At 35.7% G+C, this 27,049-nt stretch overlaps 5 protein-coding genes and 1 long non-coding RNA gene across 9 annotated transcripts in view; 5 read left to right on the plus strand and 1 right to left on the minus strand.

Annotated features, from left to right (window-relative positions):
- Positions 1–153: 153 nt before the first annotated feature.
- Positions 154–2,857, plus strand: Zasp67 (Z band alternatively spliced PDZ-motif protein 67). 3 transcript variants are annotated; one of them, XM_015980121.2, is made up of 13 exons: positions 154–333; positions 382–533; positions 582–600; positions 650–813; positions 861–978; positions 1,030–1,273; positions 1,318–1,359; positions 1,406–1,633; positions 1,684–1,895; positions 2,236–2,291; positions 2,398–2,445; positions 2,560–2,710; positions 2,758–2,857. In XM_015980121.2, the coding sequence occupies exons 1-13, from the start codon at positions 235–237 to the stop codon at positions 2,764–2,766; spliced, it is 1,542 nt and encodes a 513-aa protein (XP_015835607.2). In that variant the 5' UTR covers positions 154–234; the 3' UTR covers positions 2,767–2,857. The 3 variants fall into 3 exon arrangements, with proteins under 3 accessions (XP_015835607.2, XP_015835605.2, XP_015835606.2); XM_015980119.2 differs by lacking the exons at positions 2,236–2,291; positions 2,398–2,445 and adding an exon at positions 1,972–2,189; XM_015980120.2 differs by lacking the exon at positions 2,398–2,445.
- Positions 2,858–4,125: 1,268 nt separating this feature from the next.
- LOC660270 (cytochrome P450-like protein) lies at positions 4,126–6,014 on the plus strand. Its single transcript, XM_966519.4, has 6 exons — positions 4,126–4,335; positions 4,386–4,772; positions 4,825–5,204; positions 5,253–5,321; positions 5,373–5,718; positions 5,772–6,014. Exons 1-6 carry the CDS (start codon positions 4,167–4,169, stop codon positions 5,930–5,932), a joined length of 1,512 nt encoding a protein of 503 aa, XP_971612.1. The 5' UTR covers positions 4,126–4,166; the 3' UTR covers positions 5,933–6,014.
- Positions 6,015–8,081: 2,067 nt separating this feature from the next.
- Positions 8,082–10,414, plus strand: LOC103314923 (hypothetical protein). Of its 2 annotated transcripts, none has more exons than XR_010334331.1 (7): positions 8,082–8,386; positions 8,438–8,503; positions 8,553–8,810; positions 8,855–9,431; positions 9,482–9,544; positions 9,846–10,106; positions 10,162–10,414. XR_010334331.1 is itself a non-coding variant. In XM_008202224.3 (7 exons), the coding sequence occupies exons 1-4, from the start codon at positions 8,371–8,373 to the stop codon at positions 8,972–8,974; spliced, it is 456 nt and encodes a 151-aa protein (XP_008200446.2). In that variant the 5' UTR covers positions 8,120–8,370; the 3' UTR covers positions 8,975–9,431; positions 9,482–9,544; positions 9,846–10,106; positions 10,162–10,414. The 2 variants fall into 2 exon arrangements, 1 of the variants encoding a protein (XP_008200446.2); XM_008202224.3 differs by having other exon boundaries at positions 8,120–8,382.
- Positions 10,415–12,071: 1,657 nt separating this feature from the next.
- On the plus strand, positions 12,072–13,224 carry LOC660146 (uncharacterized). Its single transcript, XM_971242.5, has 4 exons — positions 12,072–12,174; positions 12,622–12,684; positions 12,742–13,005; positions 13,062–13,224. Exons 1-4 carry the CDS (start codon positions 12,157–12,159, stop codon positions 13,134–13,136), a joined length of 420 nt encoding a protein of 139 aa, XP_976335.2. The 5' UTR covers positions 12,072–12,156; the 3' UTR covers positions 13,137–13,224.
- Positions 13,225–13,556: 332 nt separating this feature from the next.
- Positions 13,557–27,049, minus strand: part of LOC660083 (uncharacterized protein) — a 38,133-nt gene continuing 24,640 nt past the window's right edge. The window contains exons 3-7 of the mRNA XM_008202221.3: positions 19,571–19,696; positions 19,149–19,363; positions 17,589–18,787; positions 15,209–15,826; positions 13,557–15,094 (exon numbers count right to left, since the gene is read on the minus strand). Coding sequence (XP_008200443.1) covers positions 14,572–15,094; positions 15,209–15,826; positions 17,589–18,787; positions 19,149–19,363; positions 19,571–19,696 — 2,681 coding nt within the window. The 3' untranslated portion in view covers positions 13,557–14,571. The remainder of the gene's footprint in view (positions 15,095–15,208; positions 15,827–17,588; positions 18,788–19,148; positions 19,364–19,570; positions 19,697–27,049) is intronic.
- Positions 16,412–17,445, plus strand: LOC103314921 (uncharacterized). Its single transcript, XR_010334460.1, has 2 exons — positions 16,412–16,677; positions 16,726–17,445. It is a non-coding gene; the product is annotated as an uncharacterized LOC103314921 (long non-coding RNA).

Genomic DNA, 27,049 nt, shown 5'->3' on the forward strand with positions numbered 1-27,049 from the left:
AATCCAGATTTGTGAAAGGCAAATGCCCCAAATTTTCGAATAGTTTTAATGAAAAACATCGCTCATAAATCACTGATGAATTGTTGGCAGTCAATAGAGATTTGTTCCAAATGTATTGATAGTAATGTGGCATTAAACCAGTCCTAAATTAAAATAGTATGCTCTAGAAAGCTTCAGTGTTGCGACAGTGTTTTGCTAATTGAGGTGCGACACCAATCTCAATGTCCTCATCAAATGGCTATAGAATTAAATTTTGTAAAATCGGATAACGAATCGTGGGGCTTTCGCCTCACTGGTGGAGCTGAATATGACGTTCCACTTACAGTCATCAAGGTACAATTTTTTGCAGAACAGGACAATTTTTAATTGTTTTATACAAAGGTGGCACAGAATAGCATTGCCGAAAACGGGGGGCTTAGAGAGAACGATATTATTGTCAGAGTCAACGACACCCCTACCACAGGTGTTACGCATCCTGAAGCCCACGATTTGCTAGTTTCAGCGGGAATTAACTTAACTTTAGCAATCAGGAGGTATATTTTTTAATTTTAATTTGCAGATGATTTATTCTAATTTTTTAGAGATCTTTCTTCAACGTACGTAAGTATTTCCAAATAAATTAAGTAAAATGTTACATTAAGTGGACCAGGAGGAAGAAAGTAATGAAGAAGTCAAAAATATCATGCAAAGTTGTGTAGAAGACGAAACGATAATTGAACATGAACGACAAGTGCATTTTGAAATTGTGAATCCCAACCAGTTAGTTGTTGGTAACACTGAACAAAAAATTGAAACTCAAACAATAAAGGAGAAGTACGTTTTTTGCACTTTATATAAGTTAGATTTAATAATTTTTTTAGAGAAACTAAATCATCGAGTGGTTCAGTTTCGGTAGCAGAGGAACGGAAGTGGTCAACCTTTTTGCAAAAACCAAAAAACCCAAAACCAGTTTTGAAAAAACAAGAAGACACCCCTAAAGTAAAGCATTTTTAATGTATCTATTTGTATGAACAAATTTACTTTTGTTAGGGCGAGCCCTACAGGGTTGTGATAAAAAAACAGAAGAAAAAAACCGAAGACAAGAACAAAATGAAGGAAACCAAACTGGAGGCTGCAGAACAGGTAGTTGAGACGAATGAAGAACTTGAAACTTTTGCACAAGAACCAAATGTGGTTGCTGTTCAAGAAGTTTCAGTTCGTGCTGAAATTACGGAAGAATGTGAAATACAAATTGAAGATAAAGAAAGCGAAGAGAACAGTGATGCGGAAAAAGGTAATCAAACACGATTATTTTTTAATTCTGACTAAAATTTTTAGAGGTGTCAACTGAATCCAATAAGTCACAAGTGGAGAAAAATGGTGAGTTCAACTGGTAACACTTGAGTTTACTTAATTTTTTGCGCAGCTGAGTTGGAGAAAGTGTTAGAAGAAAAACTAGCCGAAGTCCAGAAGCAGTTGCAAGCTTTAGCCCAATTACCTTCAACAATTCAATCAACAATTGATGCCGTTACCAAACAATTAGCCACAATAGTCCACATCACAACGTTATCGGTTGCTGAAAGCGAAGATAAGGCAATGTCAGAGGTGAATTCGGAATTTGAGGACGACAAAGCTGAACAAGTCGTTACTGAAGGTTTGACAAAACTGCAAAAATTCTTTATCTTCAGTTATGTTACTCGATAGAAAGTGGGGTTTCTTCAAACCAAGACGAAGTTTTTGGCGAACTGGAGCCCCAACCAGAAGAAGCGGAAGAAATGCAACCGTCTGAAGAAACAGAAATTCACGAAGAAACCGTCGAAGTGGAGGAAAAACAGTTCGATCCGGAGGAGGGTTTGACCGAAGAGGAGAAAGAAGCGAAAAGAGCGGAACGCGAGCTTTTGGAAAAACAGCAAAAGGTGACAGGACCAGTTTGCAAAACAAATTTTTGTGTTTAACATTAACACGTTCCGTTTCAAAATAAAATTTTGTTAGGAGCGAGAACAACTCGAGGAGTTCAAGCAGCGTCGTTTGAAACAAAAACCAACCTTACCCTTAAAACCTATTGAGCGTCCCATAATTTTACCAGGAGGCCGGAGATGGTCTCAGCCTGATGACGCATGTCCATCCGTTCGACACCCAAAAATGTCCGATGAAAAAATTGCAAACACTATAGAGACCTATTCCGAAGTTATCGTCGGGAAGCTGAAAGGGTAGGCAATTATGTTAGTGTTTTTACTGAAAGGGTGTTACTTTCAGGTTAACCATTGGAACCAAATCTGGCCATGGTCCGACAAAAAAAAGCCCATCTACAGGTATTGTCTAGGTGTTTGAGTTAAACATTAAACCACCTCCTGAATTAAAAATTGTGGTGGTTTATGATGTTTGTGTTGTGGCATGCCTTCAGTTTTGTTGTTTTAGAGAGTCCAATTGTTGTCTGGTCCCCAGTAAAGCGGTCGCAACCAAAAAGTAAGTATTCGAAAGTGCAATTACAACCGACTAGAAAGGTATCTTTTAATCATTTTTTATAAATGAAGTAATTATTAACAACTGATTTGTAATTATTTTAATTTCTTATTCCAGAATTAATTTTTTGAAATATCAGCCACCGCCAAAAAATTTGGATTATCTCCAGCGGTCCGATGTCTACAAGTTAGTCCATGATCTTGAACCCCCCGTCAGAGGGATTTCTAGTCGCGCCTCGAAAATTTTATCAGAGCAAGATTACTACCAGGTATAACAAACCAGTGTATTATTTGTCTTAATTATCTGTTTTGTCAGGCTGGATAATTATGTCTGCAACAACCTCACAATGTTTGTCTAATTGTAGTTAAACTATTGTTTTGTTGACAATATGCAAATAAAAATATATTACTTGTTACTGGTGTTTTAATTGAAATAATCCTACGATACCTACGAAAGTAAAAAAATATTGTTGTTGCTTTCGCTATTGTAGAAAAGGATGCTGGGTGATCTGCTGATTTTCGGTTCGCTATCAGAGTCGCAAAAAATCCCCGATTTTGACCTGCTGACTTTGTAACATTTCTTCACTTAATTCTAGGTAATCCCTCACAATTCTCGAAACGTTATCTTAATGGTGTGTTTATTTTTCTGAATGTTATAGTTCATAGTGGAAAAAACTGGCTTTATTATTAGCCAAATTCGATACGTAAACGCGATTGTAATTCTTATGTCTTCGTTACATAAGACGATAAGTGGTTTATTTTAGAAAAATCAGCTCTCGAAACGCTATTGCAACACAAAATAACGCTTCCTTAACTTTATTGGGGCAAAATCTTAATCTCTGGTAACATAATAACAAGTCTCGAGATAAAACATTTTCTTGCAAATTAATAATTTTTATCAGTGCTCGGTCAAAGTTCTGGATGTGTTTGGATTCTCTTTTTAATTATCTCGATGTTAATGAATCACATGAGATTTATTATTGCATCAGACGCAACATCCATGAACCGAGAGATAATCTTTTACGTAGAGTCCAAGTAATTGAACCCTCGGTTCTGATATGTGCTCAGCGGAGGTGTGTCACTGACGCCCACTTTTTAATTTGTTTACAAATATGCTGTTTACGCATATCAGTCATTCTATTACAATTATTTCAAAAAACCTTCATGATCTTTGGCACTTGACAAAGAACGTAACTCGGCTTGGATCTCCTACATGCTGGACTAGCAGGATTTTTGTATAGTATTTTGGAAAAAATTAAGACACACTCCAACGACATTCTCTCACAGGGATGAAAGTGCACAGTTCAGTTTTTGGTTTGGACTCAAACTGTCTCGCATTTTTTAAATTTTTGATTTATTTACAAAACTAACGAAGACAACGCAACCGTTTTATCACTGCGATCAGGATATACGGCGTATAACTTCAGTCTTATTTTACCAAGTTCTAGAAAAACGTAGCTGATATGAGGCTAAATGTTTGTATTGGCATAATTAATGATAGTCTAATAAAAATAAACAATTTTTAGTGAAACGTTGTTTGTTCACAATTTGCCCCCTCTTTGTTGCTAATCTCGATAGAGGATCAATCATTGTTTTTAAAACACACGGACTTTGCCCGTTTTATTAGGAAATCGTCGATGACAGTTAAAAATACGGATTCTCCTCGTACTATAAAAGCGAATCAATTGCCACTTGAGCCAAACCAGAACAGTTTACACCCTCAGCATGAACATCATACTTGAATTTTTCTCAGCCTTGGCTGTGATCATAGTGTTGTCGTGGTGGTACCTCTTCTTAAAAAACTACAAAGTTGGCAAATTTTTCAAAAATTTCTCCGGCCCTCCGGGCGTTCCACTCCTCGGCAATGCGCTCGACTTCAAGAATAAAACCAAAGGTAAAAATTAACTTTTTGTTATCATTATCACAATTTATTGTAAATTTTAGGCGTCTTGCCGGCTTTCCTCAATTATAACAAAAACTTCGGCGGACTTGTGAAAGTCCAAATCGGACCGTTCCGGAAACTGCTCCTAGTCTCGGACTACAAATTTCTGGAATTCGTCTTAAGTTCGACGAAAATTATCAACAAATCGCAGAATTATCGGACAATGTTGCCCTGGCTGGGCACCGGCTTGCTCACAAGTGAGGGAATTAAGTGGAAGAAACACAGAAGGATTATCACACCGACGTTCCATTTCAAAATTTTGGAACAATTTATCAATTCCTTCGACGCTGCTGGCGATGTTATGATCAATAAACTGCGAAAGAAGGTGGGAATTGAGAGCGTCGATATTTACCCTTTTGTCACACTTTGTGCCTTAGATATTATTTGTGGTAAGTTTTAGATTGAATCAAATGAACCTTTGTATTAATTTTTTAAGTACAGAAACAGCAATGGGTACCACTATAAATGCCCAAAACAACGAGGAATCCGAGTATGTCACAAGTGTGAAAGAAATGGGCCGTATTATCATCGAACGTGCAATTGCCCCACAAAAAAATAACGAATTTTTGTTCCGCTTCACTAAAGACTACCAGCTTCAGAAAAGTGCGTTGAAAGTCTTGCACAATTACACCAACAACGTGATCAGCAAACGACGGGAAGAACTCCTAAAAGACCAAGCGTCCAAAGTAAGCGAGAATGTGATCGACATGGGGATTAAGAAAAAAATGGCCTTTTTGGACCTGCTTTTGCAAGCCACTGTCGACGGACGGCCTCTAACCAACGAAGAAATAAGAGAAGAAGTTGACACGTTCATGTTTGAAGTAAGTTCAATTATTTTTTTATTGTTCAGTTTTCATTTTTTTTGTTAGGGTCACGACACCACGGCTTCAGGCATCAGTTTTGCACTGTATTGTCTAGCCAACAACCCCGAAGCTCAGGTAAGTCTATCATCAATTAAAAAAAACACAAAGCTTGACGCAATAATTCAGGAAAAGGCGTACGAAGAACAAGTGGCACTTTTCGGCAAAGAGAAGAAACCGATTGTGAGCTACTCCGACCTGCAGGAAATGAAGTATTTGGAGCTTGTGATCAAAGAAGCGCTCCGTTTGTACCCCTCGGTGCCGTTCTACGCCCGGGAAACCAACCAGGAGGTCGAGTTCGGCGATATTAAGATCCCCAAAGGTGTGAATATCACAATTTTCGCTTACGGCATCCACCGGGACCCGAAATATTTCCCAGAGCCGGACAAGTTCGATCCCGGCAGATTCGAAACGATCGATGGCAAACTGCCTTATGCTTACATACCGTTCAGTGCCGGCCCTAGGAATTGCATTGGTGAGGACAACGGTAGCGAAGTTATACAAAAACTAATAATTTTATTGTCACAGGGCAAAAATTCGCAATGTTGGAGATGAAGAGCACGATTTCGAAGGTGTTGAGGAATTTCAAACTGTGTCCAGCGACGCCCCATCACACGTTGGACCTTGTGGCGGAAACTGTACTTAAGTCCGACAATGGGGTTCGACTTTCGCTGATGGAGAGGCAATAACATATTGTTATGTCTGTTATTTATCAGTATCTAATTTTTATATGTTTTATTATTGTTTTAATAAATAAACTATTTTTTTAAAGGCGCTTTTTGATTTACACCATTACCACAATTACGCCTGACAAAAAAGTTACAGCGGACGTTTATAAATAAATAATAATCAGCTAGATAACTCCCAAAGACCTTAATTAAAATGTTTTTGTTTATACAATCTAAATACGTTATAAAATTTACAACTAAATTGTCGTGACTAATGCTTCATTTCTAAGAAATATACAAAGTGAAAACAAATATTCTTCATTAGTTTCTTTATTCTCGTCGACTTCTTTGACGAGATCAGACTTTTTTTAATACTTATTACCCGAAAATTAGGAATAGGTACTAATCAGAAAAGTAAGCTAGACTTTATTTGCTCCAAAAATCGAAGTACAAACTTTTGAGTGTCATTTAAAAAATAAATATTTTTGTGTCTCTCACTACATAGTCCTATTTATTATTAAAAAAAGATAGACCATACTGTAATAAAGATATTTTTATTTGGGGTGTTACAATACACAATTTATTGAATGAATTCAATAAAACAAACCTGTGACCTCATTTTACAAAAAAATAATGATTATAAATCTGATACCTACAAAAATGAGTTTGTATACAAACGCCAACAAGGAAAACTAACATCTTAGCGGACACACCTTGTAGTTGTCATGAACTACAATGGTACTAGATGAACGTAAAGATATCTAATTTTATGGAGATTTGATCTATAATAATAATAGTAATAATAATAATAATAATAATAATAATAATAATAATAATAATAATAATAATAATAATAATAATAATAATAATAATAATATAATAATAATAACCTTTATTAACAATTTAGCACATTTTTTACAGAACGTTACAGAACAAGAAAAATTAGATGTAGAAGTATCAATATAAAAAAATATTTGACGTACAGAATAATGAGGAACACAAAATTGTAGTAAACTAGAGAATATCAGGAGCATCAATGAAATTGTTGCGAACATTAAAAATAAAACAAAAAGACAGGTAAATTCTTCTAATTTCCAATTTAATTGTTTATAATTTATTTATATTTTTATAATTGTTTGTAATTTATAATTGTGGACGGAAGCTTTCATTTTATAAAATTAAACAATTTATGTTGTACAGGCTTAATTCTCTCGATGTATGTTGTTTGTTTCTAAAAATATGGCTTTTGTGAAATAAGTAAATGTTACACAAAAGATTGTTTCACGGTTTATGTAAGAAAAAGTTAAAAAAAAACATCTGTAATGTAAAGTTCGTTTCGGTTTTTGAAAAATTTCGAAGATTTGTTGGTTTCTGTTGAAACTGATTAGAAGGATTTAGAATCAGATTCGAACTAAATTACGAAGACAATCTACTTTTTTGTAACTGTGAGAAAAGACTTAATTTTTGGTTGTAAAAAATGTGGAATCAAATCAAAAATAGAAAGGAATCTAAAATGAGAAGAAAATTTAAATTTAATTTAAATTTAAAGATTTAATTTAATTTTTCTCATAAAAACTGTAGAATTTTATTACATTATGTGAGCAATTATTATCTAATTTAACTTATTACATTATTAACAATTAACTGAACTGTCCGAAAAAGTTAGGAATACAAGTATTATAAAATATGTATTATAAAAATAAGCGACTTAGCGTAAAATTTTTGCTGGAAGATATAAACTGGTGTAACATTAAATGATACGTATAGAAAACACAGTATTTTTGCTTCTGAAGATTTTTTAAATTACTTTAAATAACTTTGTTTGCTCAGTTTATTAATTTGGTAACAAACAAAATTTTTTTTTAAGGAAAAAATATTATATGCTGGCCCACCTATTTGCCCCCTATTTGTAGCGAATTAATTAGTTTAGTCAGACGTTATCCTGAACTAATTTTGGAATAGGTGCTATCACAATTATCAGTTTAATCGCATTTTTCTAAATCAATATTTGTTAAAATTGCCTAACATTCGTCATTGTCTGTTACAACACAATTCACTCACTAAATTCGTGACAAAATTAACACGGATTAAGGTTCTAATAAGACTATAAAAGCCAGACGTAGAAACTGCATACAAAATAATAATAAACAACAAAAGCATTATACTCTTATCGTTAATTGCGCTTTTGGGATTTAATGTTTGCTTTTGGCTAGGTAATGCATCTAAAATTAATAATCTTTACTGGCGTGATAAAGCACGCAATTGTGCAGCATATCCAAGGCGTCTGCAGGTAAATTTTAGTTGGTAAATAATTGTTATAAATTTTTCACCGATTGCGACCAACGCCTAAATGATAAAAAATGATATAAACACCCATTCTGGATTATTATTTTTTTATTCGATGATAAGATAAGACACCTGTGATGAACAGCCATGGTGTAATCTGATTTCAAGTAAAAATGGATTCTAATGTAAGTAAGTACACGCAAAATCAATACAATTTATTAAAACCCAAATTTGAAACAGGTAGTTCCTGTTATAGGATGGCAGTATTTGTGGACTTACGCCGGAGGTCTTAACATAATCGAAGAGGTAAAAACTTTGCTGTCCACCTGTCGCAACTTCACATCATTTTTCCTAGCTTCTGGATATAACAATTATTATTTTTATGGCCTTCTCCGGATATTCGACCAAAGCCCATATCTTCACCTTCGTGGTAGCTTTGGCGTCGATTTACACAATAATTTTCACAGCTTTGCACATTCGAGGCGTTATAAGGCGATCCAGATTACCGTGGTATTGGATCGAATGTATAGCGGTTTTGGTCGTTGCAGTGGCCATAGTTGGTGTTTCGTCTCTCGTTATGATGGACTTCACAAGAGGATATGTCATAACAGGGGTACGAGTGGTCCAAAGTTGTAAAATACGCTAACTCTTCTCTAGATTATGGGCTACGTAACTGCTGGAGTTTATTTCGTGGACACGTTTGAGAGGTACAAAGTTGCTATTACACCAGCCCCCAAATACGCATGGACGGTGCCAAACATGCCAGATTTGGAGTAGAAAACCGATTCAGAAAATCTCAGTAAAAAACGAATATCGTGCAACGACAAGTTTTGTTTCTCTATTTTTAGGCCCTTTTGTAATTTTATCTAATCTAAAGTTTAATAACATGCATTCATATTTTAATAAAGCGTTAAATGCACGCGCTTTTTTGTATTTTTAGAAAGTTTTCTAACCCAAATTTCCTTTTCCCACCAGTGGCTTTTTTTAGAAACAACTTGAAAATTTCTGGCCCGGTGCCATACACTAGTTCATTGAAATAAATATTAAAGTTGAAATGTTATGGTTAGTTAACTAACACTTGCGAGCATTTGCGTGTACGATCAGCTCGGTTTTACAGCGGCGTTCAAATTACCCGGTTTTAGGCGACCTTTGAAAAATTAATATATTTTGATAAGATTAAGGCGATAAAAATGTTGAGATAGTGTTGTAACGGTGTGTGTGAAACAAAATGGGGGTAAAATAAAGAATTATTATTCGTTTTAGGATTACACTGATTTGTTTCAGACTATTGTTTATGGTACTGGGCACGTTAAAACCTCACAAGGGATAATTAAAATTGCAGAAGCCGTGAGTATTTTCTGTTGAAGGGAAAACAGTTAATTAGCACAAAAATTTCCTTCCCACTTTTATGGAAAATATGTCGTTACAATTGTTACGAGCGTATTTAACGAGGCCTGTTGGCGATAAAGTTGTTTGTGTTTGTTGTGGAGTTCCTGCTCTTACTCAGACATTTTTGTGGTACCATTTTTCACTTTGAAAAATACCTACATTTTCAGTTTAAAGCAAAGGAAACATATTTAATTAAATTACTTTTATTTAAGTCATTAGAGACGTAAAGCTTTTCGTTAACATGCTTTTAATTTTGCAGGTAGTTTGCTTCATTGGTCTTATCTTAATAGCCATAGATGGATGGTCACGGCATTTGACAAACGCATATGTCGTGGGTACAGCTGTGGGCTTAGTAATTTCTTTCCTCCTGTTGATACTTCATGTCACAAAAGCAGGAAGGCCTCTTCAGGGATTCATAGCATTTCAAATCTACTTTAATGTGGTTTTATTTATTTACTTATTAGTAGTGTCGGCAATTATACTTTCTGAAAACTACAATGATCGCTACATGGCTGGAGGGGTATTAATAGTTTAACTGAAAATTGTTTCCATCTTTCTAAACTTATATTTTTCAGAGTTTTGGAATTATTGCTTGTGTGTTGTATTTAGTGGACGCAATTGACTGCTATAGGATTGATCCATCACCACTGTTTTGTTTTGCGTAGGATTTAATAATTTTGTAAAATAAATGATTCGGTAATTTTATGTGATAAATAACATGTACGTAAGATTTTTTTATCAGAAAGGATGACTGCCATCTTATAAAATTACCATTAATAAACTCCACTGTATTAACTGTTTACCTAAATATATTTATTTTTACTAACATTTTGCGATATTTACTTAATCATAAACTAAAGCTGCAGCGAATGCAGATTTTCACTGTGATGTTCGTATTCCACAAAAATTGTGAATAAAATATTACCTGTTGTTCGGACATTTTCACCAAATTGTGAGTTGTTAAAAATTGTATTAATTTAACAGTAACTGAGTATTTATTGATGATTACGATGTTTCCCAACTGACTTTTTATTATTTCTGGACTAAGCCAATTGGCGTATGCAAAAAAAGGAAAAACATCACCAAATCAAAGAGGTATTTTTGGCGCCTTACAAAACAAGGCAGAATTCTAAAAATTTGTTTTCCCAAAAGTAAACAACCAAAAAAGACATAAATTCTTCAAAAATCACAATTTTTTATGCGCCCAAAGAATACTCGAAAATCAATAGACTACTAGAAAACTGTTGAAAACAAATCCAAAATCAAGCATAATTACATTAATTAGGTTGGACTAAGCCCATTGGCGTATGCAAAAAATTCACCGGTCCTAATGGGAATCGGTAAAAATATTAAACAAATAAAAGCTCTTTATTTCTGGACCAATTATTACAATCCACGATTGTAATAAATAATAAATAAATAATAAATAAAATTGCCCATGTTGCAAAAATTTTTGTGTGCAGTGTTCTTATGCGTATTTTAAGAACTATATTTTGATGCTGTGTTTTGAACAGCAGCATGGGCAACGAGTTTAGAGAATTAGAGAATAATCTTCAAAAATGACAAAATAATGTAATCTTGATGCTACTTTTTTATCGAAGACACAAACCATTTGTCCGAGCGGAAGGTGTTTTGTATCATTTATAAATATTCAGTTCAAACAGCTAAACCAACAGTTAGGGTGTGACCTAGTAAATTGATAAGATAACAAGGAACTAAAATACAATCATCTTTCTCAGAGCACTGCTATGACGAATTTCGTCGAAACAATCGGACGAAAATAATACACGGGTGTGGTCAAAGTATGGAAACGAGCATTTTTTCCTAAACTATTTTATTTCTTTAAAAATCATATTTAAAGAATAAAATTTTTCGAAATATCTACTTTTTAGTTTTCGAGTTGTGCAAAATTTCTTTTTTGTTCAAATAACACCCTAACACTAGCACGCCAATTTTTTTGTTAAAGATTATCCTCTCAAAATTTCAGTTCAACTCGATGTTGCTTTAGTCCAGTGATATTTTTTTAATTAAATTCAAAAGATTGCCTAAAGAATATGTTCCAGACTATGATTAAGGGGGCTAAGAAAAAGTCGAATTTTATTCATTTTGCAGTGTTTTACATACGTTTTAAGTAACATTTTTAAAACTTAATTACAGGATATGTTCTTCTGCTGGGGATGCAGGAAAGTCTTTTAAAATGCGGTTACTACTTTAGGTAATTCAAAAAAAAATAAAAACAGAAAAAAATCTAATACTAGATGTACTCTGAAATTTTTTTCCCATCAACAATAAGAATCATTCTTTATTCCCAAGGGTCCACTATATGGCCAAAAGTATTTTATTTTTCCTTTAACATTTATTGTTAAATTTGTTAAACATTTTAACACAAGTACAAGTCAAAATGAATTTATTTCAATTGAAATTCTATTTTTTACGAAAAAGCATTAGGTTTCACAGGCGGAAATAAAATGTTAGATAAGAAAGATAAAATAGCACAGATAATGAGTAAGTTAATATAAAGCTAAGTGTAGGTATTGATTGCAACTTATTTTTACAATTCTGTGTCCAAAATGTCTTCTGATACAGTGGTAAGAAACACCTACAACTAAATTAAATTACATATAAATTATTTATCAATAGATAGATAATTAATTATAAATTTCTGGACATTTCTATCGCCACATCGCGACGTCGCAACTGCGTATTTTGGGATGAAATAGGTCACAAACTTTATAATTTTTGCGTTAGATAAAACTCTGTTTGAACTGAATCCCACTGATAAAATTTAAGTCAGAAAAAATATTGTGAAATGTGACCGAAATTATAATGGCTAATTTACTTTTACATTTTGTAAACAAAAAAAAAATCGAAAAATATGCTGATTCAAATCCTGAAATATAACACAAACCGAGGTTTTTTGGTATCTTGTCAATTCATGATTCATTCACTCTTAATTTTATCAATTACCTGGAAAAACCATAAAACTAGGTATTAGTGTAATCCCGTCATCAATTTTTGTAATTTCTCTATTCCAGACGCAAATCATTGGGCCTGGATACTTGGCTACACTTCAAGGATTGTGTAAAGTAGCTGAAACTGTGAGGGCAAAACTATGTTTTTTTTTTAAATAACTAACTATTTCATTATTTTTTCAGATAGCGAGTTTGATAGGAGTTCTACTAGTAGGTGTTGATTACACAGGATGGGTTGTCACCACATTTGAAGTGGCAGCTGCCTTTTCCATAATAATTGCAGTAATTTTATTATTGTTATATGTTACTGGAGTAGTGGAAAAAATAAGGTTTCAATGGAACAAATTCCAGTTTGGGGCTCATGCCATTTTATCACTTTATTACATAGTGGCTGTAGGACTAGTTTTGGATCATGGTCAAGGGATCTCCAAAGTAATTGCCGGAGGGGTGGGTAACAAACGCTCTGCGACACCCAAATTTTATTCATTTTAATTGTATTTAAGGTTTTCGGACTCTTCGCTGTAATTGCACATCTGCTTGATGCATTCGATAATTATAGGAAACAGCCAATCTTCTAATAAAAAACTGCTAACATAAAATTATAAGTATTTCGTTTTAAGAATTTTAAATTATTATTTATTTATAATAAATATTTTCACAACATAATAGATATTGCAATTATTTCCTTAATTTTATTGTAATTTGTGTCACATACCTACACCAAAGTTTCGAAAAAAAGTTTGCTGGTATTTTAGTGTCCAAACTCAATTCCATTAAACTGAATATTGAACTATTGTGAAAACGCCGGCTTTTGTTCTGCTCTATATCAACTGCAAATGAATTTAATTGAAATTTGGCTCAAATAACTTTGTTACATGCGCATCGATTGTTTTTATCAGTGTTACAATTTAAAGAAGTAGTGCGCGAGTAATATGTAGATTATTGACAGAGAGCATTATTTAGTGGGTGATTTTTGTAGGGTGTGAGGTAAAAAGCCCTTATGGTAGTAAGATTTATTAATAATTTCATACACATGTCAGTTGACGGGCAATTATAAGATCAATCGTTATAAACAATGCTGATATAAAATATTAGAAAATCAATACAACATAAAAACATTAACAAAATAATATATTCTCTTCAACGTTTTCATTTTACAAAAACCAATTCCAACCGTTCAGTGTATATTATTTTCTGAGCAATACTTAATTTAAAAAGATCGTTTTGTACATAGAATATCTAATAAATTACAAAATATTAGACCGTTCTAATATTTATCTCACTTTTATCATTGATAAATAAATATTTTAATTTCCTTTTTATTAAAAGTAGTTTAGTAAACAATTTTATAATAAATATTTTAATCAATACATTAAAGCTACATTACTTTCAAGTAGTTGAAAGCAACTTTGTCAATTTTGAATCACACGTTATCGAGGTAAGTCTAACTAAAACTGGACAAAGAGCCTTTTGAAAGCATGAGTTAAAATATATCAATTATTTGGTCAATAACACTTATCTAGGTACCTATAATACTTTGGTAATGGAATCTCATTTTTGGCAACAATGACTACTAATCTATACATTTGATATAACATTAAAAAAACATACAACTTCTATTTTGTAACAACCTCTTGTTGTTAATCTATCAATACTGAATCGATCTAAATGAAACATAACAAATCTAGTTTGAAAAATTGTAGCAACACTTCGAACGTAATCTTCCTCAAATATGCAAACTACCTACGCGTAATTTAGTATCAATATTGAATAACACGAACCCTTTGCTACAATTATTGAAAGATTCGTTACCGTGACATTTAAACAACATACCTACACATAATTTGGAATACTGTAAATATTCTGCCTTTATGGTTATTATAACCTACGTTAAAGTCTTCTTTATGTCGATAATGCTTTCATTAAAGCGAATCCCAGCCTTCTCGCTCCTCTTCAATTCCCGTTCGATTTCACGAAGCAAATGTTGACTCTGACGTGCAACTATTCATCTGGTCAAACGTTCATCGCGTAGAACATCGGTTTCTGGGGCGGCGGCGGGTTCTGTGGCGACGTGGGCGACGTCATCGTGCTGCTGGAGCTCTGGGAGGCGGCGTCCTGGGCGGGTGCGCTCGCCGCCGCCCCCTCGGGGACCCCCCGCTCGTGGAAGCGCGGCTTCGTGGGGGAGTTCGGGAGAGAGTCCTTCTGGGGGTACCCCAAGCCGTTGATTTGACTGTGTTGACTATCACTGTCGGTCGACACGCTGTCAGGGTACCGAGGCACAGCCGAGGGAAAACTATGTCTATTCGCTTTCACGTAATTGCAATCAGTCGGCCACGGCCCCACCATGGGGCGGTAGCGAGTCCCGTAGTACGAGGCTGTGGCGAGGGGCGTTTGCGTCGACCGAGCGGTGGAGAACTGCGGCACCGGCGACTCGCTCCGCGGCATCAAGTGCGGGGGGCGCACCATGGGCTTCATGGGCAGCATGTTGTAGTGCGGCTCCTCGTGGATGCGCTGCTGGTAGATGGGCTCAATGTACCTTCAAGGAAAGAGTCACACTTTTAACTTTTTCTTCTTCCTTATTATTATGTGCGATTATAATCAGAGAAGCTAATTTCTAATACATATAAAATAAAATAATAGTGCTGGGTACCTCTTGTTGATCTGGTTCTGATTGGAGACCCTGGCGTAGTCGTTGGACTGGTAGTAGGGGCTGTGGTAGCCCTCGATGTGGTTGTAGGGGATGTAGACCATGGTCTGGTGGTAGGCTTTGGAGAGTTCTAGGGGCGGCGGCGACTGGGGGCGGCCGTTCCGCGTGCGAGGGAACGACTGGTAGTACTCGGTGCAGCCCCCGACCTTGACGAACGAGGAGTAGGTTTGATTGCCGTTTGCTCGGTAGACTTCCCGAATGCATCTTTGATTTGTACAGTTTTGGTAGATGTTTTCGTCTTGGAGGGACGTGGGGCGGTACTGTGGCGGGATGTTGCGAGTCTTGACTTCTTCAGGTACGTTGGGGTATTGATAGTTTTGCATGTTTTGGTTCATGTTGCGCGATTTTGAGTTGTCGACGGTCAGCCCACTTTCAGAATAGTAGGGCCAAGCGACGCGGGCAGTTGCGGCTGGGGGTTGAAGCTGGTTTTGGATCTGTTGCAGGATTTCAGTCGTTGAGCCAAAGCGAGGTTTGATTCCGCGGACGCTGGGACGACGGTTGAAGCCGTAGTCGTCGTGCTCGTCGTCCTCGTCGTCCTTGTTTGACTGCTCAGGCTGATATCTTTAGAAACGCAAAAATTTTAAATTAAAAAAAAGCAGGTGCTTAATTTCGTATTAAAGGAACGTTTGTAACAAGAATTGTACAATAAAATGGCACTTTACCAATTTTTCCGTAACATTCTACTAATATTACAATAAAAAACTTCGGTTAATAAACAAAGTTAATCAGCGTAAATACATAGAATTTATCTTGTGGGTAGTACCAGTTAGTAAAAAAAAGGAAGTTGAGGTAAAAATAAATGTTGTGATCCATTTTAATTGTGGTACAGGTTTTTGTTGGAACAAAGTCACTTTTTTCGGCTGTTTCCATTGACTTGTACATAAAATTATTAGGTACGAAATGTTTTTTGAGTACTGATGGATTCAGTACTCTTTTTATTTGTTACTGGATTTTGAAAAAATCGCACTTTAAACTCTAAAAATAGTTTTACTAGTTGTTAAGATAATTTAAAAGTACATGTTTAACTACACTTTTAAACATGTTCAGCAATAATTATGCAATCTTCATTTTTTTGTTTCTTGTTGTGAATTGAAATAAATTGAGATTTTCACTTGAATTTTAAGAAAAACATATTGGATTGCTCAAACGGTTAATAATTGTAATTTATAGGAATAATAAAAAAAATTAAGACACCGAAAAAGTCTGACTTACCAAATGCCCTAATTCTAATTTTTCTAAAAAAAATCCATAAATAAATAAAATTAAATAAGGCGGAATGGTGAATACGGCAAAACCTTGAGTATTTTTATCAATCAAAAAACTTATCAACGAATAAGCCCAGATGTGGAAAAGAGTGGTCGGTGTGCAGCGTTGCGTGTTAACAATTGTGTACCACTGTTTAATATTTGATGGTAAGTTACAATTACATCCCACTCTTTTTTATTTACTCTCGGTTTAAGACGCAATGGCGGGACTGTGGCGTTGCCAAAACTGTTGCAAAATTTTAACAAGAACTAGGATGTGCTCTAAAGGTCACACGATCTGCTGGAATTGCAGCAAATGTCCCTGCTCTAGGACTTTACTTACTGAAGCAAGAAACTTTAACATCGAGGAGCTGGTCTCTGAATTAGGGTTTGAAGGGGAAGTTGAAGAAGCTGAGCCAGTTTCTGTAGTTAAATGTCCCGTACGGCACTGCCGAGCAAGGAGCACTTTTGATTGCTTGGCAGGACACCTCCAGAATTGTCATCAAAAGTCCATCACCGTATTAAGTGAACGACAGAAATATGTCAGGATGTCAGTACGGAACGTCGTGTGTGGAATACAGAAACTAGTTTTTTTTCAAAATTGTTTTTTCTGCATTTTTATCAATACTGACCGTGATTTAAGTGACTACTGCACGGTAGAAGTTACTATGGCAAGTAGTTCTTCAAGAAAATTTAGTTTTTCGGTAAACAATAGTGAAGATCGCCATTTGATACCTTTACATGGCGTTGATACCGGTAACAATCTTTTTAAATTCAAGTCTAACTCTTTAGCTCTTTATTTTTTTGAGTGAAGTGTTTTTATTTGTATGCTTTTAACTTTGTGTAAGTTTATAATAGTTCGCAATTTTAGTCAATCATTTTAGTATTATAAAGTCGCACTTCAGAATAAAACAACTTTGGCGACCGTTTCCAATACTGTGGAGTTTTAATGTTTCCGAAAGTCGCATAAATTTGTAATCGTCTCGGATAATCCGAAGCAATTAAGTGAAGCAAATCCTTGGTTTGAACAACACCGATGTTTGAATAATAACAGCGCGATTAATCGGGGTTTTACTTACTTCTTCTTAATTCGTTCGATTCGACTGGCATCCTGTTGAACAAACATTGCTAATTCATCACCAGATTCGGACGCCGACGGCGTTCCAGCTAGCACATCTGGAGCAATCTTCTTTGATTCCTCCTCAGTGGTCTTCAAGCCTTCATCTATGTCTTCTAAGCTGTATTCAGTGCCCACCGAGCTCGCAACCGAAGCCCTCTCCCCTACATGATTATTAATTTGGTAGTAATACTCTTCACCATTCCCTAGACCACTGACGCAAGCCGTGAGTGGCGCGAGTGTGGAAAGAAACTGTTTCCTGGAGTCGTTCGTTGAGTTGACTTTGGAAACGGCCACATGGTTGGCTTCTGCAATTTCATGCAGGTGTGAGCCCCCGTTGCCCAGGTCTGGCAGCGAGGGGGTGAGTTTCGGTTCGTTCGTCGGGTTGGTGTCGGGCATCTTGTCCCGTTTCCCGAACAAATCAGTAATTTTTTTGTAAGTGGAAGACATCGAGGATGAGTTTGAGCTGGCTGTTGATGACGAAGACGGCGAGAAACTTTTATCCGAGTTCTTGGGTGGATTGACTTCTGGCGAGTGTTTGGCCTCTTCTCCCGGAGGACTCGCCCGGAGCGGTATTTCCTCCGTCTGATTAATATCGTCCACATCACAAGTTAATTGTTTAATTCTCTCAACGAGAGAGTTGTCAGTCTTTTGCACGTTCTTTTTGCTCCTCGGTTCGTAGCGAATGAGGGACCTTCTGAGGGTGTTACGTTCAATAGCTCGTTTAATAGACTCATCAGTTTCCCCACTTTGAATGATTTGTGGTAGCTTCGAACGCTTGGCTTCTTCGAATGCTCGCAGCGACTCCGCAGTTACCAGATACTGATGTATAGATTCGTCTTCCGCTTTGCCATTCAGCTGTTTCGTGCAGGGGAAGAGCTGACGCACCGCCGAATTCGGTTTCAGACTGTTGTTGGAAATTAGGACGTGATTACCCAATTTGAAAGTCAACATCATTTCGGTCGATTCGGGCGATATCGAGCTGCTGCAATTTTCGCTCTGTTTTGGTTGGCTGTTACTGCTCTCCGTCTTGCTGGTCTCTTCCACGGAATTATCGGGCGCTCCGTCACAACTGTCACGTTTGTTCTGCTCCGATTCTATAAAACGAACCGAACGACGGCTGCCACCCTCCTCATCCGAAGCCACGTTTGAATCAATTAACTGGAAAAATACACTCGCTTGACCCCAACTAAACGCTTTTTCGGACAATATTTTACACAAAAAACAACCGTTAGTTCTCAATTAGTTTTAATGATTTTGCTCGACCCGCTGCCAAACACAATGAACACGAGTATCTGCACTGGACGGCTTTTGTGCGCTATTTTTCGACTGGCCCAACTATCATGAACAATTAATTCAAAAATTGTAATGACTGAACAAGTTGTGGACTGAGCAAAAAATTTTTGGTGCTCACACAAACAAGCCCAGAAAAACTAAATAAAATTTTTTTCTTATGGGCTTATTTCAGTGTGGGTTTTTCCGGTTTCGACTGAAAGCGCTTATTGAAAGCGTCCGAAGTTACCTGCTGTGGTTCCGGAGGCTTGGCCACAGTCGCTTCAATACTCTGTTGCTTCCAAAGCTTGCCTCCTTTGAGGATCCCATTGATAGGCGATCCTCCCGCGACAGCATTCGTAGGCGGAGTTTTCCTCTCCTCTTCAATCTCCCGAAGGATACGTTGTTCGGTCACAGTTGTCATAGTTATAGTTTCAAGGATATATCGTTGACTATTCGGACTATCTGCAACCCCATGAAAATATTAAATGGCAATTGGCAAAATTTCGCGGTGTCATTTAGGTGGAGCGTAATTAACAATTTTTTGCCACGTTGATGAACGCACTAAATGTTTAATTTGTGCAAAGCGGAGGGTTGCTGATGCTTAATTAATTAAACGCGAACAACTTGAGTTATTGCCATTAGAAAGAAGGAATTAAATTATACACCTACCGGAATCGTTCGGAGGGGTTGTGGGGGTGGTCTGTTGGCTTTGGTCAGTCTTTTCCTTCTCCTCTTGCTCCTCGTGATCGGAATTTGCCTCCCCGCCAGCTTCGTTATCGGACTGGGAACCGTCACCTAACCAAAAAAATCCATAGAAATTGACTTCGACAACCCTAACTCTCATGTTTCTAAATAAAGGCCTTTAGTCTCAGTAAGTGACCGCTAATAAATCGCTATATGACGGCTTGTTTTCGAAAACAACTGGAAAAAGGAGACTCATATAAACAGCGATTTTTCACCCCATTCAGCCCCTTAAAAATGTTTTTGCAAAAGTGCTGCTAATTTGGCTTCTGTTGTGTTTTTATGAGAGGCGTATTTGCCGTGTTGTATTGATTCGGGTTACGTTTTCGGGGCAAAGATGTAGATCGTGAGGTGGCTCGTATGTCGGTCTATCATTGTAGACGTCGTCTGTTACCAATTGTTATCGAGCGTCGAATTCTCGAATTCCCTCGAATTGGAGGAGGGTTACATGTTGGAATTGCATTTATGTCTCCTCCGGATTTACCGAGGTTGAAAACGTGTGCGAGAAAATATTGGCATAAGACCGGAAAGTTTATTTAACAGAAATTGCTCCTGCGCCTTCGGATTAGTTTGGATTACATCCAGCGTAAATAAAACCACAAAAATCGAACAGTCAACACATTTAATAATAAAAAATATTTTCTGATAAATCAGACTTGGACGCAACGTGGAAATACATCATGTTTCGGGTAACATTTCATGAGAAACGGCTTCGACTACACAATTCAATGCAATAGCAGTATTTTACGTTTTTCATTTACACAACTTGAGTGCGAATTTTTTAATTAATTTTAGTTAAGCCTGCCAGATTTACTAATTGGTGTTTACTGTAAATTACATCGATAACAGCAACTTAACAAATGTGAATCATTCTTTCGTGGCAGCGTTCCAACCAGCTTTCAAAGCTTATTAGCCGTGGCGGCTAATTGCCTAATTTTAGTGTGTTAAAAGTAATAATAAAAATCGCTAACACAGAAAAAAATGCACTGTTAGGGAAGTCACGGGGGAATTTAAATGCGAAATAAAGCTTATAAAATATGTGTGTATGCCAGAGGAAAAATTCAAAGATGAGTTAGAAAAATGAAAGCAGCTGCAGGATATAAATGGGATTTAGAAGAGAACGGGAACGATCGGTACTGAAGCTATTCGGCATTATATTCAAAAAGAAATAAATAAAACGAAGGAATCTTGAGCTATTTACGAATCATTACTTGTCCAATTTTAATAATAATTCGCGAGATTTGATCAAAATAAATCGGGGAGTTAAAACGTGGTACCTAAATAATTCAATTTTTCGGTTATCAGGGTAGATAACACCCGCAGATAACATTTCCGCGCTACTTACTGTAATATGTTCGTTGTGAATGAAAACAGATATCGGAAACAAGCAAAATTTTAGTCTAGTTACGATGTGCTTTGCTCTGTGGATTTAATATTTACTCTATATTTATTTCAAATTCTCTCTGGACGTAAATAAACATTAACACACACTAAAAATAAATTCCATGAACGCGTAATTGCAACCCAATACATGATAAAAGCTCATTTCTGTATTTTCCAATAAAATCGCTACCTGTTATTTTCAGTTTGTATGAAATTTTTACAATACTGCGTTGTGACATCTCTTTCCGCCACCTCACATCGTCATAGACACAATCACCGTAAACTACGAACGTTCTTATCTTAAAAAATATTTGGTTGTTTGCAGCAGTGATAAAACCATTGTTGAATTAACTTTGAACCAGATAACTGGGTTAAGGTTTAATATCACTTGACGGAAATGATTTTTTGATTTCAGTTCCGTAATATGGGGTGTAAAAGTGGGGCATAATTTATTCGAAATAAACATTTTATGGCTAGAGCTCGTAAATAGAAGTCCCGGAGTTCACTGCGAGGGATACTATTGACAAATGTGCTAAGTTTAAGTGACGCCTTAAAGTCGGTTTAATTCTTTAAAACTTTTATCCAAAGTTTTATTTAGCGAATCTTAATTAATTTTATTCATTGCTTTTGAAAATGTACAATTCACAATCGCAATGTTGCACACTATTGTTATTATAATTTTAATTGTAAGCACTTTAATAATTAAATTCCCAATCATTACCACTGCAAATTGATGACCCTAGTTAAATTTATTTTATTATTCAAATGATACGAATGAAAGTTCACAGTTTTATGTTTTGTGCTTTATTGAGGCCAAATTCGCCAACAAAGCAATCCCTAATTCCCCAAATTGAGTTCCAGGTAACTCTATCAATAAAATCAACAAGCTACAACTTAACAACTGGATGTTTCCTTCTTCCTTGCTAGTTGAATTAATTAAAAAGGATGGCGAGCTAAAAGCGTATTCGTGAGTACACGTAATAAAATAACTGAGCAAGTACACATTATAACAAAATTTTATTACGTACCACATTACTCTCTATCTACAGAAACAAACACTACACCCTTGGTTAATTTACTTAACAAATATCGTGGGTGTTTGTAACCAAAGCTCCAGGAATTGCTTAAATTTCATGATGAATTGTCTTAAAAACAAATAAAATCGGTTACTGAGACTAAAATTAGCACGAAATCGTCAAATTACAGACGTTTGGATGCTCCGAAAATAGACCTTCCGATAAATAATTGTTAAACACCGCCACATGTGCCTATTGGGGTCATGTAACATTCTGTTCGACAAAAATGATGCTTTCAAACATCCAACAATGTTTCCTCACATTTTATCAAAATTAGTGAATCAAAACGACTGGATTCTATGTCATGTCATGAAGCGAGCTCTGTGCGAGATAGAATTTCGCCGAAAAAACAAACAAAATTAAAATTAGGTGCATTAGCAACTCTTTTAATTTAGAACAAGTAGGTGTTTTAGTGCGCGAGTCAAGGAATTTTTAAATAATCGCACGAATTTCATGTTTCAAATCGAGCGTGACACAAAAAATATTACTTACAGTGTTATTCCGAGAGAAAATTGCATTAAAAGCAGCTTCGATTTCACTGAAAAGGGAGAAACTGATATCCTCGCCTAAAAAAGCCTGTCGAAGGAAAGTTCAATAGGTATTTATAGTTGCGCCTTTGGTAAATGTGCTCCCTGTTTGGGCTTTTTTAATTGATTTATCAGACAACTTCGCCATCAAAAAGGTTTCTAAAATGAGCTGGAAACACTGACATTGCCATTCAAGGGTTAACAACTTTGCTCAAGACAATGAAAATTGTTTCCTTAACGAGAAAATTTCTCTTCGCAAATTGAACCGAAAAAAGCACAAGTAACTCACTCGTTTTTATCAAATTTGCAGCTTCCATTGCAAACGGCCACAAAGAGGTAAAAAAATCCAACCAACTAATTGTCTCGAGAGGCGAGCACGGAACTATCCCCACTGTTTTTCCTCTATTAAATAAAATTATTTTTAATTACGGTAAAGTGATTCTCACAGAAAGGTTCTCACATTTAATTACGGCCACGATCATGCTAAAGAATTTCTTCTCGTTATTATAAATTATAGCTGCACTTGGTTGTTTCTTACTTGAACCCGAAAATATACGTTTGGGACAATTGAGTTTAATAAATGCATGCGGAAATGCGAAAATTTGTACTTGAAGAACTTTTTATGAATACAAATGCCACTATAAATCTAGCGTCCAAAGGGAGACGGATAGATCGCAAAGGTGAGAATATTTGTATGTGTCAAAGGATAATCAAGACATATTTCACCTTTTTTCATGGAAAAACTAAAATTTCACTCTTCGAAAGTAATTTAAATGTTTGCAGAACGAACGCTCCAAAGGTTTTGTCGTTATTACAAAAATGCGATCTTGAAGATTACATGCCAGCATTCAATTACTGATATCAAATAGAAAATCGCTGAAAATCTGCGTAATAAAACACAGTAGATGAAACTGATTCAGTTTTCAGAAAATAAAGATGTTTTCTTGTTTAAAATTGGGAGATTGTTTTTTACCTGAACTTCCGAACCCAACAAAATCTCCTTTTAAAATATAATGTCTGTATGTATTGACACAATGCATTTTAAAAATAGACACATAGTTAGGTTTCTCAATATTCTACATTTTCTGCAAGTTCTTCGTCTACAAGCCACGCACGTTCGCTCTATTTCCATACCAAATCCATTTCGTATCATTTTCAATAATTCATAGCTTCTAGTGTATATTTCTCTCAATGTTTTCGCGGTTTTGCCCTTATTACACTTTCACCCATATTTAAAATCCAGTTTATTAAATTGTGATTAGACAAATCCGTGTTGATAATTAATTACAACACAATAATTATCGAGCAATTCGTTCCGCAATATGTAATTATTTGAAAGTCTGTGCGACAGGTGCCTGAAAGTGAATACAAGTGTGTTTATTCTTTGTCAAATCATTTTTACACACTTGGATGTAATTATATACAGGATGGAAGTTGTTACTTGGTATATTTGCAGCACATTTAGTATTAAGTAATTGGTTGAAAGTAATTACATAATGGAGGTAACATTTCCACTGGTTAATAAACCCATTCCCATTTTAAAAATTCACTAATTTACAAAACGCACACAATATCCGGAGCATAAGAGAAGGGTAAGTGGAAACGGATATGGAAGCAGAATCCGATATCTGCAACTGCACGGCTTTAGTGCCCATAACGTATCAAACTGCATTCGATATAAACGTCAAAACGTCCCTTATAATTCACGAAAGCTAGCAAGAAAAATCAAATATAATTGTTTCAGGTCTGGTTGGCCACCGAGTGTTTTTCTAGTTTACACGAGAAGATTTAGATGAATTGAAGTGCAACAAGTGTAGTTTCTAACTTTATTTTCCTTGTTAAAACATAATCCTCTTCTGCTGCTACATGTGATCCCGTTAACACGCTCGAAACCGGGGAATTAACCCTCATAAAAAATCACGGTTTGTTTAGACATAAACTAGGAAAATTAGAATACAATTTTCGAAATGGCCTTAATTGTTTAATATGACTACAGGCTGATGGATCTCTCCGAACTTTCTTTAACAAAAACACTCGCTCTGTAAATTCGTTATCCGAAATTAACTTCGTATTCAAACAAGAACTAAGACTTTAAATGTAATTAAAGCTAAAATTACTACAGACTGAGGGAAACCTTGATAGCGTTGCCACTTTTGTACAGAGTTAAAGATACATGGATTTTTCAATTTTGAAATAAAAAATTGCAACTTCACTAATGCAGGTCGGGATTATTTCCTCGGGAATCTCTTTGATATTGAGGAATGATGCTTAAATATCCACCCACCAATAAAAAGCTCTTTGAGTCGCTAATACAGCGTCGCATATTTAGCCACGTGATTTTTTAATTTAGTTGAAATGATGAGGATTTTAAAGGACTCTCACCCATAAAAAAGATGGAAACTGTTAATTTTTAATTAATCAAAGTAAGCAAATCCGTTTTATGCTATGGAAAAAAATAAAAATAAGTAAAAATAAAAGACAATAAAACTTGTGTTTTGGGAAAATGAGAGAGAGATGTGAAGAAACTTGAAAAAAATTATAATTCAAAAATTTATTATTTACGAGGACCTGGAGTGCTCCAATTCCTGCAACTTTGCAGTGTGCTGCGGTAATTCCATTATGAGACTCTTATTTTAGATTCCTTGGATGTAGGCCGTACCTAACTTAATAACTAGAACTATCTTGGAAGTTTTGCGAATTCGGTAAAGTTTCAAACTTGGTGTAAATTTTCCAACTTGGTGTATATTTTCCATGTTTAATAATAACATTTTCCCTCACACATACCTGCCTTTATCTGTGAAACATATTATGCATCGTGTGGTATCACATGAACCATAAAATTCGATTCCGTCCTGAGAATTTCAGACTCATTACGAGTGAATGAGTAGTGCCAGACACCTGCTATAAATATGAATGCACCTTATTCCAGAAGATAACGAAAGTATTTTACTATTAATAACCGCCGCCAACATAGCATGAAAATTGTGTGAATGTCATGGTTCTTGAGCTGCGTGTACAAATAATGAGAGGTGGTTCTCAAAACCGGAAGTACGGGCGGACCAACAAAGTGAACCTCGCCAATGCATTGTTCGAGGCGACGTGTTCACTTCTATGTGATGTGACACGTTATGAGGGTTTTAAGATGTCGGAATAAATTATTTTCTCTATCTATCGTGACAACGGATGCATGAACAAATCGCTTCTTTCGGCCAAAATTTCAATTTTCGCAACGAGGCAGCTTTCCAAGTACTTAGCTCCGACAAGCGTCAATCAAAAGCGAGATCAACTGTTCTTTTTTAATTGGGTTTAGAAAACGTATTTTATCGTCGGAATCAGTTTGCGAGCGCTTTTAAAACTCATTACCCTTTTTGTAAATAACGTTTTTGTGGAAAAAACTGCATTTTTGCAGCCTAAGCACCTTTTGTTCGTTTGAACTGTGTTGCATCAATTTTTAACTGCTGCCAGCAGTTGTGGATTTAACCAAATCCGCTGAATTGATAAATGTTTCTACTAGTTTAAGGGATGTTAGATGCTAGGAATAATTTCATTAAGCCCGGATGTGACTAGATGAATTTAAGCCGAGTTAGAATGCGATTAATTGCGAATATAATTGTCGAACGGTAATGTCTTAAAGGGTAAATTCGTAAGGAAAACAAAGAATTGTGGCTGTGATGGAAAACCGATGAGACGTAAATGATGAATCATTCCCGATCCATTTTTTAAAATGTAAACAACACCGAAAACGAATTTCGGACCATTATCACCAAATAACGACGAGTCTGCTTCAGTGGGTGTTAAAACCGTAGAAAACATTTCGCAGATTTGGTGAATAAATCGTGTTAAATGAATATAAAATAATTGTCGTTTTCAAATGAAGCTATTTTTATCCCAGTCTCATCTAGCGTCGAGGGAAAAAGTACACAGAGAAAAAGCGTTATTTTTTCATTTTTCCGACTCGCCAGTGCGAGTATTTTTCAAAAACTGAGAATGAAACAAAGAAATAGCAACATGTGTATTTGAGACTGTTTTTCTAAACCGTTCTCTAACAATGAACCACGCAGGACATAGGTAATTTAACTTTAACAGGAAAATCACTGGCGTAGAAAAAACATGCACTAAAGTGTTAAACAAATGACAAGAAATAGCAAGAAAACCATTAGAGTTTGTTGGAACATCTGCCACAGTTTCAAAAGAAGCTAGGACTGAAACTCGCATTTTATCAAACGGATGACACACTTTAGAGACTCTAGAATCACTATTCTCTATTGTGAATTTACTTTTATCAAATTGTGCTACTTTGGAACAGAAAAATCTCGAACTTGCCAAAGTCTTTCAATCAATTTACTCTTGTTATGGGCATTTCTATTTTTATATATTCATTTGTGTTCTTTATAAATATCTATCCCTTATTATTATTATAC

The sequence above is a fragment of the Tribolium castaneum genome, chromosome 5, assembly GCF_031307605.1.
Source record: "Tribolium castaneum strain GA2 chromosome 5, icTriCast1.1, whole genome shotgun sequence".
Lineage (NCBI taxonomy): Eukaryota > Metazoa > Arthropoda > Insecta > Coleoptera > Tenebrionidae > Tribolium > Tribolium castaneum.